The 20124-nt window shown below is 41.1% G+C and overlaps 1 protein-coding gene across 2 annotated transcripts; it reads left to right on the forward strand.

The window, feature by feature from the left end:
* The first annotated feature begins 7145 nt into the window (after positions 1 to 7145).
* On the forward strand, positions 7146 to 19792 carry acp6 (acid phosphatase 6, lysophosphatidic). 2 transcript variants are annotated; one of them, XM_064327653.1, is made up of 11 exons: positions 7146 to 7255; positions 7868 to 8031; positions 8313 to 8441; positions 10458 to 10588; positions 12646 to 12725; positions 13416 to 13503; positions 16356 to 16488; positions 16758 to 16858; positions 18072 to 18164; positions 18729 to 18894; positions 19222 to 19792. In XM_064327653.1, the coding sequence occupies exons 2-11, from the start codon at positions 7873 to 7875 to the stop codon at positions 19345 to 19347; spliced, it is 1206 nt and encodes a 401-aa protein (XP_064183723.1). In that variant the 5' UTR covers positions 7146 to 7255; positions 7868 to 7872; the 3' UTR covers positions 19348 to 19792. The 2 variants fall into 2 exon arrangements, with proteins under 2 accessions (XP_064183723.1, XP_064183721.1); XM_064327651.1 differs by having other exon boundaries at positions 7160 to 8031.
* Positions 19793 to 20124: the final 332 nt, after the last annotated feature.

Below are 20124 nucleotides of genomic sequence, written 5' to 3' on the forward strand. Positions count from 1 at the left end.
CATTTGCCAATTTGTAAAGTAAGTATATCATTTGGACAATATTCTAACATTCTGTGGACGATTTTGGATGACTGCCAAGTTGTTGCGTGTCACTGTATCTCAAGCGCTTAGTGGATGACCTGGACCCGGCCGGACTTCATGACCATATAAGGGTCCCACATTTTCCGTACTGCACAGTCTGTGGCTCCAAATTGGTCCATATTTTTTATTACAGTCTATGGATGAAACACGGCCCTCAAACTGACTCAACTCTCCCATACCCTAGGCAGCGCAATTGCATGACTATCACCAATTGCATGTCGTCCTATGGAGCTCTTGACCACAGTCGGCACTGACACTGTCTGAATTACATCCAAGACTGTGGGGCTCATCCATGCATTAACTGCCCAAGCCACCCTGCAGCCATGTTGAAAATGTTTTTGAGAAGATCTCACACTTTCATGCTGACAGTAATGAGTTGAGAAATGTAGGAGCACACTAATGCATCCCATTCAGCAGATGTACCCCAAAATAATTATTTGAATAATATTTACCGAACAAATACTGGATAAAAAAGTGGATAATGATTTTAAGGTCGAGTTTGTGGTGATTTTAGGCTCTAAGCCACACTGGTGGCCACATCCACATGCTGCCCTCTAGTGAAAGGATAATGTATTGCAAGTAAAACAAAATTGAACAGAATTACAGTTTTTCTCAATTGTTTAAACACGTTTTCTGAAACTATAGCTCAGTTTCTCAAAACTCTACACACAAAGCACAGCAACAGTTAACCTTTTGCCAAAACTACACAAATCTCTTGCAAAATGCATTCATGCATTCAAAACCATGTTCTCTCTTCTCAAAACTGACTTTTTCCAGCAAAATGATTCGCACAGGCCTCATATGAATAGGTCTTATTGAGCATTGATTTCACACTGGTGCAATAAATTTAAAAACACAACCATCAAAATACAGTATATATGTTCTGGCCTCATGAGGTCATGTTTCATATTCAAGTGTATAAAATCGTGTAAAAATTGCTTATTTTTTATCCTTTTTTGAAGTTTTAGTTCTCTTTTCAAGGGGTCCCAAAATAAGCTGCAATTTTATAGTAAATATAAAGACTGTTACCATGATACAGTACAGTAAATATATCATCATATAAATAGTGAATTTGCTAGGTAAACCTAATTCTAATTCAGTACAGTACAGCAAAGTGTGTGAACCGTTATCACTTTGAGTGTTGTTGTTATTGTGTATGATACAATGCACATTTTACTGCATTGTCCTGCCAATGAGGTCCAGCTGGGCTGCACTCACAACCCAGGTTCTATCATGAGTCATACTGAACATTGTTAGAAGTGTTTTTCCTTTTTCCTTATCAGTGAATTATGAGTTTTGCCAAAACAGATAACATTTGTGTCTTCTCAAAACGAGAACATGCTTAGACTGTGTCAGTCAGGACAATGGATGTAATGGATGTAAAATCTGTTGTCATATATGAAATCAATGAACAAATTCAAAAAGGTAACAAAGCAAATCTTTATTTGTTACTGTAAAATAAATCTTTGTTCAGCAGACTGCAAAAATAAAAATCGTAGTTTGTAGGCCTGCTGTAAAAAACAAAAAACAAAAAACAAATACATGATCAACCAAAGTTGCACGTATTTCATTTGAAATGTTAGCTCATCTCCCTCTTCTTTGTCCACCTCGTCCACCTCGTACACGTACAGCACCTCCTCCTCTACCTCTACCTCTACCTCTCTGTGCTGCGTGTTGCTCAATTGTTTTCCAACACAACAGAGGTCACCGGAGGTCTCTTTTTATGCTCTGACAGATAATTGAAAAGTTTACCCAATTGAGTTTGAGCAGGTATGGCATGAGTGAGACCAATTGGTACTTAGAGTTTGGCATTTGAAGGCCAGTGTTTTCCATGTGAACAGTCTTGATTATGAAAATTGTGCTAAATGATGAGATTTTGTGTGTAGAGTTGTGCAAAAATGTGATTTAAAATTGCTATTTGAGTGAATACAAAGGAATTGTGGTTAGAGTTTTGCAGAAATAGTCTTTGTTGTTGACACAAGAGCTTCAAGTTTTCACCATCGTGTGCATAGTTCCAGTTTTAGTGTGTAAACATTTGAGAAAAACTGTAAATATTGAATTGACACAATCATTGTATCAGAATAGGATACAATGCACATTTGTCTATCCAATGAGCTCCAATTGGGCTAAACCTACAGTCTCTGGGCTAAACTCACAACCCAGCTCCCCAGAGCCATACTGTAAACTTATAGTTGATACTGCAACATTGTTAGTGTTCTGAGAATACACAAATGTTACCTATTTTGGCAAAACCCATACAGTAATTGCACTGATAAGTAAAATGAAAAACACTACAGTAAGAAAATGTTTAGACTATCTTTCTGGGGATGTAATGATAAAATCAGTGCACAAATACAAAAAGGTAACAAAGCGAATATTTACTAGCCAAAACCATGTTGATTATGGTGGTCTCTTGCTCATCTATAAATTTTTGGCCTCTGCCACCTCTTGCTGGTCGTCTTTCTATTCTGGGAAAAGTATATACAGTATAGGCTACACATATTTCATAAATGTAAGACAAAACAACATTACACTATACATTTCTCTAAGTAAGCACTGTAGATATCCATAGAAACCATAAAGTTACATTACTGTAATTACTGAAGAGAGTATAGAAGACTACTGAAGTGGTTACTTACCTATTATTATCTCTAAATGCCCGGATAACTGAGGCTGAAGCTGCTCAAATTTGGCTGGACTCGCTGCCCAGCTTCAGTCATTGTTAGGCCATGATTGAGTGCATGGTCAACCAAAGTTGCATGGATTTCATTAGAAATATTGGCTCGCCTTTGCCTTCCCCTTCCTCTTCCTCCTCCTCCTCTTCTTGCTCTCACTCTTCCTCTTCCTCTCTGTTCTCCATGCTGCTCCATTTTTCCCTCAACACAGTAAAAGTCACCTGAGGGCTCTTTTATGCTCTGACACATGAGTGTTTTGCCAATTGAGTTTGAACAGGTGAGAAGTAAGTGAGTCCAATTGGTAATTAGGGTGTGGCATTTTGAAGGCCAGTGTTTTCTAGTTGAACAAAGTGTGCTAAATGATGAGATTTGTGCTTACAGTTTTGCAAACATGTTATTTAGAATTGCTATTTGAGAGAAAACAGTGGAATTGTGCTTGGAGTTTAGAAGTCTGGAGTCTTGCTGTTGATACATTCCATTTTTGTGTGTATACAATGGAGAAAAACTGTAAGTGCTCATTAAAAAAGAAAAATAACATTTGGAAAGAAACACACTTTTTATTATCAAGCATAGTAACATTTTATGTTCGGGGTCGATTTGACCCCAGGAAAAAATATTAAAAATGTAAAACATGTTTAAATGTTTAGGTTCAGAAAACACTTCAGAACATCAATAAGTAACATATGACAGTGATTCAATAATGAAGAAACACCAATAAAAAGTAAATTAATCACCAGAATTGAGTTTTGATTAAAAAAAATGAACATAACAGCTCAACTAGGTACCCGTGGGTATCAATTCTTCATTCAGACAGGTGCAAGTTTGTCATGCTCCTGTCGACCCTGCCTTGTTTCCCTGTCATCAAAGCGTATAATGTGGGAGAAAACATAAAATGTCTCCAGAGAGATTGTGGCTGGAAAAATTGCCCTACTAGTGTCAGTATTCCAAAGGCTTGCTGTTGCTTCACCTTTTGACTTGTACACTCCTGCCAAAATAAGCAACCCAATATAGTACTGCTAGTGGGTCACATCCAGCTCTTTCCAATTGTCACCATACACATGCCTCCCCTCTAAGTTTGTCATCTCAAGAATATTCTTTTGCATTGATGGTGCTATGAAGAGTTCAAATGCAGTCTTTTTGTCTTGTACATGACTGCTAGCATATCTGGTGGGGCCTGGAACCATTTTGATGACATTAGCAGCACTAAGTCTACCCTGTCTTTCAACTGGGGATCCGGACCATAGTAGTTCTCCATTTTTGGAAGTGAACAGGTCAGTTCTTGGTGGTTGAGAGATGACAGAGGGGTTTCTTGGTGGTTGAGAGGCGACAGGAATGTTTCTTGGTGGTTGAGAGATGACGGGTGTTTCTTGGGGGTTGAGAGATGACGGGGGTTTCTTGGTGGTTGAGAGATGACAGGAGCGTCTTTTGGTGGTTGAGAGATGACAGGACGGTTTATTGGTGGTTGAGAAACAAAAGGAGGGTCAGAATGTGGTATCTCAAAGGCTTCATTTTCATCATCAGAGGAGGATGCCACATAGTCAGGGTCCTCCTCAACATTATCCTCAGTCTCAGACATATCCTCATCAAAATCACTTTCACCCTCCAAGATCTGTGACAGAACCTCAGTGGCAGAAAATATATGCCTCTGTCTGATGGTCATTTTCAAAATCTTTAGTTGAGGCGCAAATGCAAAGAGAAATGGTTTAGAGGGCTGTGTATTATAAGTTTGCCCCCGCCCCTATGTTGCGAGAATGATCAGAGATCTCGTGGGAACTGTTTTCTCCTCACATACACGCATTCTCTCTCTCTCTCTCTCTCTCTCTCTCACACACACACACACACACACACACACACACACACAAATTAATGTGAAAGTGCCCTCAACCAACACAACAAAAACAAGTTCAAAATGAAGGTTTTATATAACAATAGAGTTTGGGGTCAAAATGACCCCAACAACACCAACGTGTACAACGTGTGTACAGGACATTGAAAATAATTTTTTCAGTTAATTTCATGTTTGCCATGTTTTCCCTATAAAGTTAGGAAAAGTCATGAAATATCTAGCTGAAAAAGTATGGTAACCATATTTTTAGAGACAGTGAACATTGAATGGGGTCAAATTGACCCCAAACATAATAGGAGGGTTAAATGGTTTTGTCCTCATGATCATACACCTTCACCCAACATATCTACTGCATCACCATGGATGTCTCCTAGTCGCTAGGGGTAAAGAGTAGTACAAATAGGTCTGTGTAGGGGTTGTGTGCAATGTGCGGCATGTGCGGTTGCAGACCACGGCCACGTTGAAGAAGCATACCTCCTCAAGAAATTAAAAGCACGTAGTTAGTAACCAGTGTCCGCATACGCCGTAAAGAAGATGATTGGTTGACTGCTGACATGAGGTCACTGGCATACGGCTCTGAGTAACAGGTTATAACAGTTGATTCATTAAAAAAAAAGATTACTATTCGGACGCAACCCAGGACAAAACCTAGTATGGCTGGACCTAACACACTTCATCCGGCCAACCAATGATGTAACTTCATAACTCAGCCAACCAATGGTGTAACTTCATCACTCACTCAGTCACAGACATTCGCGTGTAGGGCTGGCCCCGCTGTTGCGGTCCAGCCAAAAATAAGGCTGCGTCCGAATAGTCTTTTTGCTTAGGAAGGTTCCTAAAAGAGTGAAATGACCCGGAAGTATCTAAGTGGCAGCCATGTTCGAATTCTCTAAATGCTAAGGAAAGGTGCTTCAATGCTTCCTATCTTATCTCCTTTAGCATAGGGCACACTGGACCGTCCTTTACAAAAGGAAAGGAGATAGTGCCATCTCACAATTCCTTATGGAAGCAACATTTAACGCGAAGCACCATTTGGCCGTTCACGAAAACAAACGATCAACATGACTGAGTTGTGTGGTGGTTCTTAAGCTATTATATGCATAGGCTTATAATCAGATCATAATCAGCGTATTAACCATAACACAGAAGTCTGTCTTTCAAGAAAAAGGGATATGAGACGTTTTGAGCCAGATTATGTTTTTAATTCAACATGTTTGAAATTTATGAATGATGATATGTACAGTAGTAAATGTGTAGGCTTAACATGTTATGCTTATCTTGCATTAAATTTAATTAATTATTTTCATACAATCATACGAATTGGGATTCATGTCGATAAATATGAGTGGGCAGGAGGGTGAGCATGAGCAACCATTCTCAATGTGACAACCATTTTGTTTCACTTTTTTGACTGGTAGCCTATATTCCTTTTTTATTTCAATTCCAACCTTGGTAAAAGTAATATTTTTCACCGGGTTGTCCACGTTTATATAGCCTGCATGAAACAACACGGTAAGAACGCATGTGGTGAAGTATCTAAGATGCGCTTTTAGTAGTCCATCTTCGGAACATTGTAGTTTTACCACGGCAGACTCACGTCAATAACATCCGCCGTCGCATAATTACGCAGCCTAGTGTAAGTGCACTCGGATTTTCTCAGCACCGAGGTTGTCTTTTCCTAAGTTCTTTTGAATTCTCCTTCACATCTTTCCTTAACCTCATGACGTTTTCCATCGAGGTCAAGGAAAAGTGGTTAGGAAAAGACATAGGATGTCATTTTTTTGACTATTCGGACGCAGCCGATGTCTTCTAGCCGCTTGCCGTAAAGGAGTTTACTATATGTTGTAACACTTTTGATTTGGATCTACAGCTCTTCCGCACCCCAACTAATAAAAAAGCCCAAATGGCGGACATAGGTGGTCCCAATAGCAAAGTTGTACAGCATGTTCAGATGCATAGGTCGATGAAGTTGTATGTTGATCTGACTTATGGTGTGGGAGCTATGGCCTTTTACGCATAACCCTTTGTTATAGCGCCACCATCTGGCCGACACAGATGATTTTTAGTGCCTGAGTAGTGGGGGGCCATAGGAACCCACCTACCAAATTTGGACTTATGGTTTCTGAGCCTCAGACACTTTTAGCGGAGAAAAATAACAATAATAATAATAATAATAATAATAATAATAATAATAATAATAATAATAATAATAATAATAATAATCCTAACAGATACACGAGGGTTCCACCAGCTTCGCTGCTTGGACCCCTAATAATAATCCTAACATATACAAAATGGTTCCACCAGCATCGCTGCTTGGACCCCTAATAATAAAATAAGCATAACTAAGTTCGATTTTGAGGCGCTTTTTTACTGCGCATCACATCGAAGTTCGGTGGTATACCAATCGCACGAGAGGCAATGTGACATCAGTAATGGAGGAAGCTCTTCTAATTTTTCTGGGGTTCTTGGGAAAAGTAGTTCTATTATAGCAGTTTATCAATTATTGAAACTTAAGACGGCATTTTTTCAGACTACAACTCCCAGAAAGCATTCTCGCCTAAACCGGTGTGGCGTTTTCAAAATAGTCCCAAAAAGGGGTTTATCTACTAGGACAAGTTTATGTAATTGCCGCTACCGATAATACGAAACTGTGAGTTCAGTTTAACTTTTCTCTTTTTGCTTACAAACACTTCAATCTCAAATTGTCGCTTTTCCAACAAAGTCACTTTCAAATTTCAGGGATAAAGGTAGCCGGAGATCATATTACACTCTTGGGTAGCTAGCCTTTCTTTTAACATTTACAGCCAGTTAATCAGCTGGCTTGCTAGTTGGCTATGAAAGTCGAATGAATTGATAATTTATATATTTTTTACAAATAGACTTCATGTGTATTCGCCGATTACATATTGTGAAGCTACACTGGGCAACTTTCGGAAACTCTTTCAAGTAAACTAGCTAGTTGCAGGCGCGCGTCAAAGTCATATCCTCATTTTTGTTCCAAACATAACGGGCTAGCTTAGTTAACTGGCTTGTTTGGCAAAATCATCCGCTTTCTGTTGGGGGTCATCGTGGCTAATGGTGTTTGACACACTTCCGTTGACAGTATTTGTATAGCTAGCTAGCTACGTTCGGTAACAATTTTGACATAGTGGAGTTGACTGCTCGCTGAATAGACTCCTTTGAACTGAATCGCGTCCCTTACATTGTTGCCACATGAGGAGTCACTGGATTAGGGTGGGTGTTTTTGGGTCGGCGGCATTAGGGTCCATGTTGTGGTCGGAGAAAAAAACGGTAGCCGTCCCGACGGATTCTGGGAAGTTTTCTGAAAATCATGGTCATCAGTCTCCCTACGAGCTCAAGCTAGTCCAAATCCTGTTCCGGCACGGCGCCCGGACTCCCCTGAAGTCCATACCGGACGTAATGGAGGTAAGAGCTCACATCTCACATCCCATTTCCTATTGAGCACATCTGACAATACTGTTTAAAGAACCCCCCACCCAAAAAAAGAAAAACAACAACAATAATAATCCTTGAGCACTCCTTCAAGATTATTTCCTGGTATGCCATGAGTCTAGCAAAACTCAAAATGTGGCACATCATATTTTGTGAAGACGTCAATCAACATAAACAACAAGAGGACAAAAAAAAAGTAATCGGCAGACAGGCACCTGCATTTATAGTGTGTCTTAGTTTGTTCCATTTTACAGGCGCAGTGGGTCCCCAATCTTCTGAAAGTCCCAGCTCACACTGAGGTGAATTACATAGTTACAGACCTGAGTGGTGGGCCCCGCCCCCCTGCTCCCATGGAGGACAGCTACAGAGCAAGTACCCTTACGGTTAGTGTCAATTCCTTTGCAATGTTCTGTTACCTGCAGCTAGAGATCAAGGGATGAATAGCTAAAAATAGCTGTAGTTAGATTGTTGAATCATTTATGTCTTTTACCTTGACATATTTTCACCGCACTGTGTCCACTTGGTTAGCTGGGGTCAGTTATGAGACACTGCTCATAGTTGCTCATTCTGGTGCTAGTCACTTTGAACACGAATGAAAAATCACACACATAGAAATTACCTAGATTTTCATAGGAAGTAATTTGTTTAATATGCAGATTAAACTTCTAGGTATATATCTTGGTATATATGTGGATGCTACCTGGTCTTGGAGGATGCACATAGATTACATCTGCAGCAAGGTACAGCATCTATTTTCTTCGAAGGTTAGTTAAATTTTTTAAAATTCATAATACAGAGTATCATGCAGTACGGATTCACTGTTTGGTACAGCTGTCTTTCAGTACAGCTTAAAGTTAGGTTGTCCAGACTTTTAAGAGTATTCTGTAAGATTTTAAGTCGAACTCTTCAGTCAGTATTTCAAGCTGCATACATAAAAAGAATGTTAAGTCTAGCTGATAGTATTTCATCTGACCCTTCCCATGTTTTACTTGGATAATATCATCTTATGCCTTCTAACAGATGCTACGGGGTCCCACAGGTTAGACTTAACAGGCTGTAGAACTCATTTATTCCTTAGTCTGTCAAGCTACTAAACAAACACATGGGCTCAGGATTGGCCTATGGGCAAGTGCATTTTGTTGGGGAAAGGCTATGTCATTGTGGTAATGGCCTATGGGCAGGTGCAATGTGGGTCAGTGCAATTAAGATGGGTACCTGTGTACATTTTATAATGATGTATTATCAATGAAATGTGCCACAACTGTTTGTATATCGGCTCATGCCTTGATTGGTGGTATCATGCAGGGCTGCCCAACCCTGTTTCTGGAGATCTATCATGCTGTAGGTTTTATGGTGAAATTTGTCTGGTCACATGGTATACCATTTGAAAGTGTTAAAACTCATGAGTCTATCTCTATAAACTATTTTACGGTGCCAGTGTTTTAGGTACAACAGTTCCTTACTTTGTAACATCGGGTGGCAAAACTAGCTTGGGGGACCTCACCTTCTATGTATTTTGGAAATCCACAGATGACACAGATCACATTATTTTTTATCTATCTATCTATATCTATATCTATCTATCTATATATATATATATATATAACTTTTTTTGTACATTTTGTCATTATAATCTGGTTGTTGTATATTTTGATAAAGATTGATCCAAGAGGTTGCTCTGCCTATCAATAAATTCAGCAATTTAATTGATAATTGATATCTTTAATAATAATTGCTAAAGCCAATATATTTTTATGTTGGATTAGTGAGTGGTTTTAACTGTTGATGTACTTTTGTTCGTTATACAGGGTGTTTGCAATTAAAACCTCTGGATTACCACATAAACATATTTTACTTGATCCTCACTGCCCACCAAGTGAAAAAAAACATTGTTCACCTACTTTGTAATATGGTGTAGAAAATCAAATACACATACACTGTGTATGAGTATTTAGTTCATTCATTTTTTTTTAGCTTTTAGGCGGTTTAAAGAGAAATTAATACACTTCTGTGTGCGGTGTGCATTTTTAATCAGCCGATATTGATTCTGCAGTACCCAGCTGTACGAATGGATAACATGTAAAATGTACAGTTTGGAAGTACCCATTTTTGCCATACCTACTAAGCTGGTCTGAAATCATCTGGGTCATATCATCTGGGTCATGATAGCTGCCGTTAATACATAACTTATTTAGAGATAGTAAATGCATAAACCTTCAACATACTGTTGAAGCACCATAGTAGGTGCAAGCAGGAAACTGACAACGTAGTGCTTGAAGTAACAAGCGAGCTTGAGGATATTAGGTGACCAGTGGATACAGGTCAGTGTAGTCTGGCAGGCTCTTGCTATTGAAAATTGTCTTGTTGAACTTTGACCCTGTCCTTCTGTTTCCCCTCAGGGTGGGACACATCCTGGTCAGCTGACCACAGTGGGCATGCAGCAGCTGTACGATCTGGGAAAGAGAATGAGGAAGAGGTACATCGAGGATGTGCCCTTCCTCGCACCTGAGTTCAACCCTACTGAAGTCTAGTGAGTACAGTTTGTATAGCGCTTTTCAACACACTGAAAGCATTTCCTAAAATATGATACAAAATAACACCAGCAACAGAAAAGTAAAAATAGTAAGTAATACAAGCCTACAAACTAGTGTAACGAAAAACAACACATTACAATTACGGGATCTAAGTTAGTAGACATAATTTAAAAACAGTGTCTGGATAGTTATTAATGAGCAAAAAGATTTCAGGATTTAAGGTTTTGTAAGCATGGCTAAAAACATGTATCATGACAACCGATTTACAAGCAGTCACTGTAGTTGCCTCCTGGATTGAAATAATGTGACCCTTATCCCCAACCAAACTGGTGAGATGAAGTTAGAGAACCCCCCCCCCCCTTTCAGACTCCAATCAGTAGCTTCATATTCAACAAAAAAGAAAAGCAAACAAAGCAGATGTGTAAAAACCAACTCCTAATCCCTCCTGTTTGATAAATCAGATTCGTCCCACAGTGTCATGAAGCACAAAGCACCACTGACTAGATTTCCCACATAGTTGTTTTTGTACATCACAAAGGACAAACCTGCAGAAAAGACCACAAGCCTGCAAACAACTGCGATGGGAAAGTTTAGCCTTCATGGCGCATCACTAGATTCTGTTATCGGTTTCCTTCTAGTGTTGGAGCGGTTGAACTGTGCTTGTGATGTCAATATCTTGATAATGTGAAGTTGTCCAATTTCTTTTTAACTCCTTGCATTTTTTTGATTTTATGAAATTAAAAAAGGTAATTTATTTTTAAAATACTATAATACAATGTCAGCGCATAGAATCATTGTTCCACAGTCAACATTTTAGCAGCAGTTGTGACTCTAAAGCAGTGGATTTGAACAATGTTGTTGTCGTCAAGGATACAGGCAATGACGCATTTGTCAGAATTTGATTCAATACAGTGGCAGTGACTAGGAACTATTATGAAATGTAATGGTATTTATTAAATACAGCATCTCGGACTCTTAAGGTATTAAAAGAACTGCCAGTAGTATGGAGTGCTGTCCGTATTTGGACAGTGACACACTTTTTTGTTTTGGCGCTGTAATCCAGCAGATTTAATTTAAAATGAAAATATGAAAATTCATTTCAGCTGTTTCTTGGCCAGCTATGTGTCTTTGGATCCTTAGGTCATGCCAAAAAAGCTAACAAAAGGTCTAGAGTTGATTCTAAGTGTGGAATCTGCATTTGGAGTCTGTTGCTGTTGTCATGGACCAGCTGGATCCAGTGGCTACACTCGACCTTGGGGATTCTATGCTATCCCTAGGCCACCTATCTGTAACTTAAAAACAAGCAAACACTGCCTTTACGTGAATGCATTAGCGTGGCCATAAATCCTAACTATTTGCAGTGCGATTACCTTGGGGACGCCACAGAGTGAGGTCACTTATCAGTGGCAACAGAGTCCTTGTGTTTCATTGGATTTTTTTGTTCTGGTTTTTGTTTGGTAGTGGTGGCTCCATAGCAACACGGGAGGATTTTCGCTTGCACACGCTGCGCCAGTATGCGTTGAGTCTCATTCCTACCCAGGCGCGAGTGTGCCATTCAAATTATCCACTGTTCAGTGATGTCATCTGGGCTCCACCTAGTGAGTTAAGCTGTTGTCTGTCACCAAATAAGTGTCAGTGTCAGCAAGATGAAACAAGGCGGAATTAAAGATGGCTGCAGTATAGATGACATCACCAGACAGTTGCTGACTTAAAGCAGTTATTGAATGCAAAGGAATTACATCCAAGTACTAAATATGACAACTTTAAACATTTTTAATTTGTTCAGTTACTTTTGGTCCCCTAAAATGGGGAACTGTGTATAAAAAGGGCTGTAATTCCTACACGGATCACCTGGTACAGAGGTAAATAGCTCAAATTAAAGCAAAGTCTGCACTTTATCCTCATATTCTTTGTTTCATATCAAATCGAATGTGCTGGGGGTACAGAGCCAAAACAAAAACGGTGTCCCTGTCCAAATACGTAAGCACTGTATATTTTTGTCTTGGGTATCTGCTGATATATATTTTAATATTGTTTTGTCTGTGTCATTTAGTGTGCGGTCCACCAACATTGTGAGGACAATAGAATCTGCCAAGTGTCTTGTGGCGGGCTTGTTCCACCAGAAGCAGGGAGGTAAGGCTTGCTGCTGTGCACAGGTTAGCACTCGGGTCCCGTATTCCTTCTGTCATTACATTATATTTAATACATCTTAACCACAGGCAGTTCTGGATGGTGACGGGGTTCCAGTGCTGTATTGAAGTATAGTATGTCCATTGCCACAGTATTGTACTTGGTCACACCCCATTTTTCAGAAGATGCATTGAATGCATTGAGTCTGAGTCTAGTGGGTCTGTTGAACCTCGGGTGATACACAGTGTAACAGGCTACAGGTCACACAGGGTAACAATACTGCACACACAATGTAACAGTAAAGGTCACACACACAGTATGCCCGTAAATATTACACGCAGTGTAACAGGGTACAGGTCAATCACAGTGTGACAGTACAGGTTACACACACAGCGTAACAGTACAGGTTTCACATTGTATAACAGGGTATAGGTCACACACACGTACAAGTCAAACAGTGTAACAGTACAGGTCCCACATACAGTGTAACCGCAAAGGTCACAATACACAGTCTAACATTACAGGATACACACATGGTGTAACAGGGTACAGGTCACACACAGTGTAACAGTAAAGGTCACAACATACAATCTAACAGTACACGTTACACATGGTGTAACAGGGTACAGGTCACACACAGTGTAAGACAGTACAGGTTACTAGGCCACTAAGATTTTGGTCTCTGCCCTCTAGACATTGTGCCCATCGTTACAACGGAAGCTGAGAGCGAGGTCCTCTACCCCAACTACCATGGCTGCAAGCTTCTCAAATTCTTGAGTGGGTGAGTGACTGCGGGGGGCAAGGCATTATGGGGAATCCAGAGGACTCCCATCATACCCTGCGGTACTGGAGAATCTGGGTGTAACCCTGAGCTGCTTAAGTCTGGCTCTCATTCCAAAGTGTTAATGAGATGCACAACACAACATATTGAGTGGAAACACTCAAGTCTGGCCCTTGGGGCCAGTAGTAATGCTGGTTTTCATTGGTCTAATCACGGACTGATTTAAACCTGACGCACTAGATGTACATTCATCTTTACCAGATGAATGTAAACTCTGTGACGTCATTGGACTACAAACTATTAGGCAGAAAAGAAAATCTGCAGCAGTACTGAGCCTGAGGGCCAGAATGGAGTATCCCTGATATAGAGTATCTGCCATGGTGGTCTTGTAAGTCACTATTGATAAGTGAGTCAAAAACTATACATAAAGCAAGTGTGTATGTATGCATGCATGGACATGCAAGATGTAAACCTCAACAAGGTGTAAACCACAAGAAGTGCACTTCTCTTGATATACAGTTAAAGGCAAAATATTGGGACAGTGACACATTTTTTGTTGTTTTGGCTCTGTACTCCAGCACTTTGGATTTAAAATAAAACAAAAAATATGAGGTTATAGATCACCGTCTGCTTTAATTAAGAGTATTTACATCCATATTGAGTGATCCATGTAGGAATTTCAGCCCTTTCTATACATAGTCCCCCCATTGTAGGAAAACAAATGTAATTGAATAGTTGGTTGCTTAGCTGTTTCTTGGCCAGCTGTGTCTTTACATCATTAGTTCATGCACAAAAGAGTTTATTCTAGATGTGGAATTTGCATTTGGTGTCTGTTGCTGTTGTCTCTCAACATGAGGACCAAATAAGTGTCAATGCCAGTAAAGCAGGCCATCGTGAGGCTGAAAAATCATAGCCAAACATTGGGTGAGTCAAAACCAACAGTTTGACACATTGTTAGAAAGCAAGAGTGCACTAGTGATCTCAGCAATAGTAAATGACCTGATAGACCATGGATGACCAATAAATACTTTCAATTGTGAAGAGAAAAACGCTTCTCAACTACCGAACAGATCAGGACACTGTCCAGGATGTAGGCATAGATGTGCCAGAGACTACCATTAAGAGAAGACTACACCAGTATAACCTCAGGGGGTTCCCCACAAGATGCAAACCACTGGTAAGCCTCACGAACAGCCAGGTTAGATTTTGCTATCAGGACATTAAAAACTCCTACTGTAGAGTTCTGGAACAAAGTCTTAAGGATGAATGAAATTAGCATTAACCTGTAACAAAGTGATGGAAAGAGGAAAGTGTGGAGAAGAAAGGAACTGCATAAGATTCAAAGCACCCTCCTCATCTGTGAAACATGGTGGAGGTAGTGTCACGGCTTGGGCACGTATGGCTGCCACTAGAACTGGCTCACTTGTCCTCGTTGATGTGACTGCTGACGGCAGGAGCAGGATGAATTCTGTGTACAGAACTGTCGGCTCAGATCCAACCAAATGCCGCTAAACTCATCGAGCTTGTAGCAGGACAGTGATGTCTATGGGTCACAGACTTCGAATTCAAAGTCATCAAATGCAAAAGATTTGCAACAAAACGCATAAGTGGACTTAACTTGTCCATTTATGTTTGCTCCCCTAAAATGGGGGGAAATGTATAAAAAGGGATGTAATTCCTGCACGGACCACCCAGTACGGTTGTAAAGCTGACAATCTGCACTTTACTCTCATATGCATTGTTTTATTTTAAATCCAATGTGCTGGAGTACAGAGCCAAATCAACAAGAATTGTGTCACCATCCTAATACTTTTTTCATTCAACTGTATACGCATGCCTGGGGTGGTAAATGTGGTCATTTTAATTCAAAAGCTGATTTTTTTGTGTGTTGTTGCTTTAAAGATGAGTCTGCTGGAATCACAGTTTCTTAAATGGCATGCCATTTTAAAAAACTGATCTCTCATTGGTGCCAGAGAACACATCCACTTGAGTCAGTGTGCAGAGTAGGAGGATGTGTGTGTATGTATGCAGGTGTGGGTGTCGGGTGTACATGCCAGCTTTCCGCTTTACAACAGACAGATGTCTGTGAGGCAGTAAAATGCGCAAAGACATATATGGATAATTGCATCCATCCAAGTTGGTAAAAAATGTTCAAATGCTGAACGTTCCTTACCAACATCCCTTTTGCCCCAATAACTAGCAGAGGAATAAAACCTCATGTGACTGTGGCTGTGCAGTGCATAGATTAAGGGCAATGTCTCTTAACCTCACATACCGTAGCAGGTGAGGTACTCCTGTAATACGCTGGGTGTGGCTGCTCTTGCACCTTTCAGCAGGTACTGCACCTGCTGTGCCCTGAATGGACAAAGTAGACAACACAAGTCCGTTTCAACAAAGGGAGGGAGGGGAAAGAGAGGGCAAACGGGATGAAAAGATAGATGGTCACTATCAGAGGAAGTGGGGACAGAAAGCAAGCATTGGCACTCATGAGAGTGTCTTTTGTACAGAACTGCATGGCAATTGCATATTGTGCTCCACTATGACATTGTCTGATATTTGGAAGGCTGCATGTGTGTTTATACAAGGGATACCACACAAATACACAGGTTCCATATAAACTGGCAAAAAAATAGTTGGGGCATAAACAAGCACCAGCATTTTACCGGTTCTCTGGAAGTACAGGTCATTTGTCAAAATCAGCTTCCAAATTCTGTTATGCGGTAAGATGGTAGTTCATCTGCTACATCATGGAAAACAAACATCAGTACCTTTTATGTTACTCTGTATGCACAGTGTTAAGAAATGTGACACAAGGAACTTTGTCTAAATAATTTCCTTTAACTCTGGGTCAGCCATCGCTGGGCGGAGTCTTTGCAGCTCCCGGACATTGCTAGGGACCTGAAGAAGCTCCAGGGCGCGCTGGGAATCGCTGCGCACCAGCGGCTCGACTTCATCCTGATCCGGGACGACATGGTGGCCAGAGAGGTAACGCTACCGCGAATGCTGCAACATCACAATGACAGGCAGCCCGATATTCCGCTTTGCAGAGGGGCCTAGCTTTTTGGTGATAAAGCTACGCTGACGCACTTTAGAATGGAAATCTGGGGTTTGGGTCCCACATCGGGCAGTTCAGGTCTTTCTTGCACAAATACTTTAATCCCATTGATTTGGGAACTCATGAAACCACAGCTTCCAGAAGAATGGCGGTCGATAAACGTGCACGCGTGTGTGCGGTGTTTGTGTTGGGCCCGCAGACGCATGGTTTGCCCTGTCCGCCTGTGCTGAACACCTGGAGGAGTACGGTGGAGCAGAGAGCGGTGGACATGATGTGCCACATCTACGAGCCCAGCAAGAGGTGAGGGGCTAGGCCTGCCCGCAGCTGGGGAGGGGAGCGTCAGGGAGACCCAGTGTCTCCTATCCACAGGGATAAGGAGGTAGGGTAGCTGGGGGAGGACTCCAGGGTATAGGGAGTCCCATGACTGAAAAGAAGCCTGTTGCATTTGGGGAAGTCTAGACTTGCACTACATGGCCAGAAGTATGTGGACACCCGAACATCACACCCATATGTCCTTGTTGAACATCTCATTCCAAAACCATGGCCAGTAATATGGAGTTGTTCCCTCCTTTGCTGCTATAACAGCCTCCACTCTTCTGGGAAGGCTTTCCAGTTTGGAACATGGCTGCGGCGATTCAATTCCATTCAGCCACAAGAGCATTAGTGAGGTCTGGCACTGAAGTTGAGCGATAAGGCCTGGCTCGCAGTCGGCAATCCAATTCATCCCAAAGGTTTTGGATGGGGTTGAGGTCAGGGCTCTGTGCAGGCCAGTCAAGTTTTTCCACTCCAAACTCGGCAAACCAATTCTTTATGGACCTCACTTTAGTGCAGGGGGGCATTGGCATGCTGAAAAAGGAAAAGGCCTTCCCCAAACTGTTGCCACAAAGTTGTAACAGAATGAATTTCCACTGCACCAGAGTCCAATGGTAGTGTGTTTTACACCATTCCAGCTGACGCTTGGCATTGCGCTCTTAGACTTGCATGTGACCTCTCAGCCGGGGAAACCCATTTCATGAAGCTCCCGACGAACAGTTCTTGTGCTGACGTTGCTTCTAGAGGCAATCTGGAAGGCAGTAGTGAGTGTTTCAACCAAGGACAGACTATTTTTATGCACTACGTGCTTCAGCACTCTGCAGTCCCGTCCTGTGAGTTTGTTTGGCCTACTGCTTTGTAGCTGAGCTATTGTTGCTCGTAGATGTTTCCACTTCATAGTAACAGCACTTTAACTGTTAAGTTAACCGGGGAAGCTCTAGTAGTAGAAATTTGACTTGCTGGAAAGGTGGCATCCTATGACACTGCCACATTGAAGGTCACTGAGCTCTTCTGTACGCTAACTCCATTCTACTAGTCTATGGAGACTGCATGGCTGTATGTTTGATTTTATGCACCTGTTAGCAATGGGTGAGTCAGAAATGGCCAAAACCACTAATTAGGAGGGGTGTCTACATACTTTTGGCCACGTAGTGTAGTTAGTTTTCTTATTTAACTTTTCAATGACTTATGTTTCCCTTAGGCAAAATCTTCAGCTGTGCGTTGGACGAATACTAAACATTTTGATTGGAAACATGGAGAACAAAGTTCAAGGAGTGTCATCTGATTCTAACAGGTAAGACTCCACAAGGACGACTACCCAGAACATAGTAGAGCATAATAACATTAGCACAATGGGTAGTAATAGTTCATCCACAAGATAGCTTGAAGTGGCAGTTCACCCAAAATGTAAATTAAGTTATGTTTCCACTCACCCAGATAACTCGCCAAATCTCAGCGAAACTATCTGGGTGAGTGGAAACAACTTAATTTCATTTTTGGGTGAACTGCCCCTTTAATTACTCTTAAAACTTATGCATGCATGTCAAATGAATGAGTACAAATTAGCATTGGGTTACTTTTATTGCAATACTGGTAATGTTAACAGAACACGTCATCGAAAAGTATATTTCCAGAAATGCTTTAAAATGAAATAATCGATAAAATAATCTGATAAAGGTTGATCCCTGTAGTAGATGTTTTCTGAAGTCCTTGTATTTCCAAATGCATAAAGAAATGAGAAGTATAAAGTCATGGTAGCATTTAATAACCAGACATTGGAGAAACTCCATGGGACCCTTCCCATGGGTAAGGTTACCTCTGAATAAAGAAACGGCCACTCGCCTGCATTCCGTCACAGGAAGCTGAACCTGTACTCGGTGCACGACACCACCCTGATGCCCTGCCTTATGGCCCTGGGAATCTTCGACATGAAGTGGCCACCCTACGCCGCCGAGATCACACTGGAGCTCCACCAGCACCGCGTCACCAGGGAGGCCTTCGTCAAGGTGTCTTACATCGGCCAGGTGAGAGGACCCAGTGAGCCACTGGGTCAAGGGTCAGGCTACCTTTGGGGGGGGGGGGCAGGAAGATGAAGCAGCACACCGTTTCAACAGTTGGAAAGTTCATTAACATGTTTCTCAGGCAGTAATGTCTCACCAGTCTGTGGGGGGAGCCAATCCTCAGAAAATGATTTTTACAAACCCTGTGGAGAGGTCTATTTAAGTACAAAGGGTTTTGTGCATTTAAAACAAATGAATAGGTCATTATGGGAGATAACAGCAAATCAAATTGTTTCACCTGCATTAGAGATTTGGTCTAATGTTGTGTTTGTGTGCGACCCGTATCAACAGGACAAGCTGATCCCAGGTTGCAGTGGAATCTACTGCTCCCTGAAAGAATTCAAAGAGGCCATGTCAGCCTATTCCATCAATGCCGACAACTACAGGTCACTATGCAACCAGACCTCTGAGGACTGAAGAACTTTCCCACACATTTGCTTTTTATCAACTTGTGACCACATTCAATCTTGGCAGCAATGTGGCCTGTTCTAAACCTCAAGTTCAAGCAAGTTTCTTTTCATTTTTTTAGTTTTCTTACAAACAAGTTTGGCAGTTTCTAAAGCTAATTGAAAAATGTTTAAAAATCAAAAAGAAAAACTTGAACATTTCTCCAAGATTGAATCTGGGGCATAGCAATAGATTTGGCTGAGCAAGTTTTATCATGTTAGTTGTGCAGTACATGTTTACTTTGAGTAATAAAATAATGAATTCAAATTTTACTGGAAATAAGGGCTTACTGTGAAATCCCCAGCAGTATACTTTTATTTTGAAAAGCTGCAAAATAGAAATGTTTTACAGGGACTACACGGTGCTTTGTCAATGTTTGGAAGTAAATTTAATTAAAGATTGACTGTCTCACGCACTGTCTGGCTTTTACAGCTGTGGTTGAGTCACAACACATACAAAGCACAGCAAGGGTTATGACTTCAAACAAGACTAGGAAACCCAGTATATGGCTGGACCTAACACACGTGATCTGGCCGACCAATGGTGTAACTTCCTCACTCAGAGTCACTCAGTCAGTCACAGACATTCACGTTTGTAGGGCTGGCCCCGCTGTTGCCTGAGCCTTAAACTTTACAGAGCACCTTTCATACAGTAAAGTAGACTAACGATGAGTTCTGAACAAGCAATTAATACAACACCAAAACTTCCACATTTGTATGTGCGTTAAGGTAGTACGTAGGCAGGGAT

This window comes from Anguilla rostrata, chromosome 3 (genome assembly GCF_018555375.3).
Source record: "Anguilla rostrata isolate EN2019 chromosome 3, ASM1855537v3, whole genome shotgun sequence".
NCBI lineage: Eukaryota > Metazoa > Chordata > Actinopteri > Anguilliformes > Anguillidae > Anguilla > Anguilla rostrata.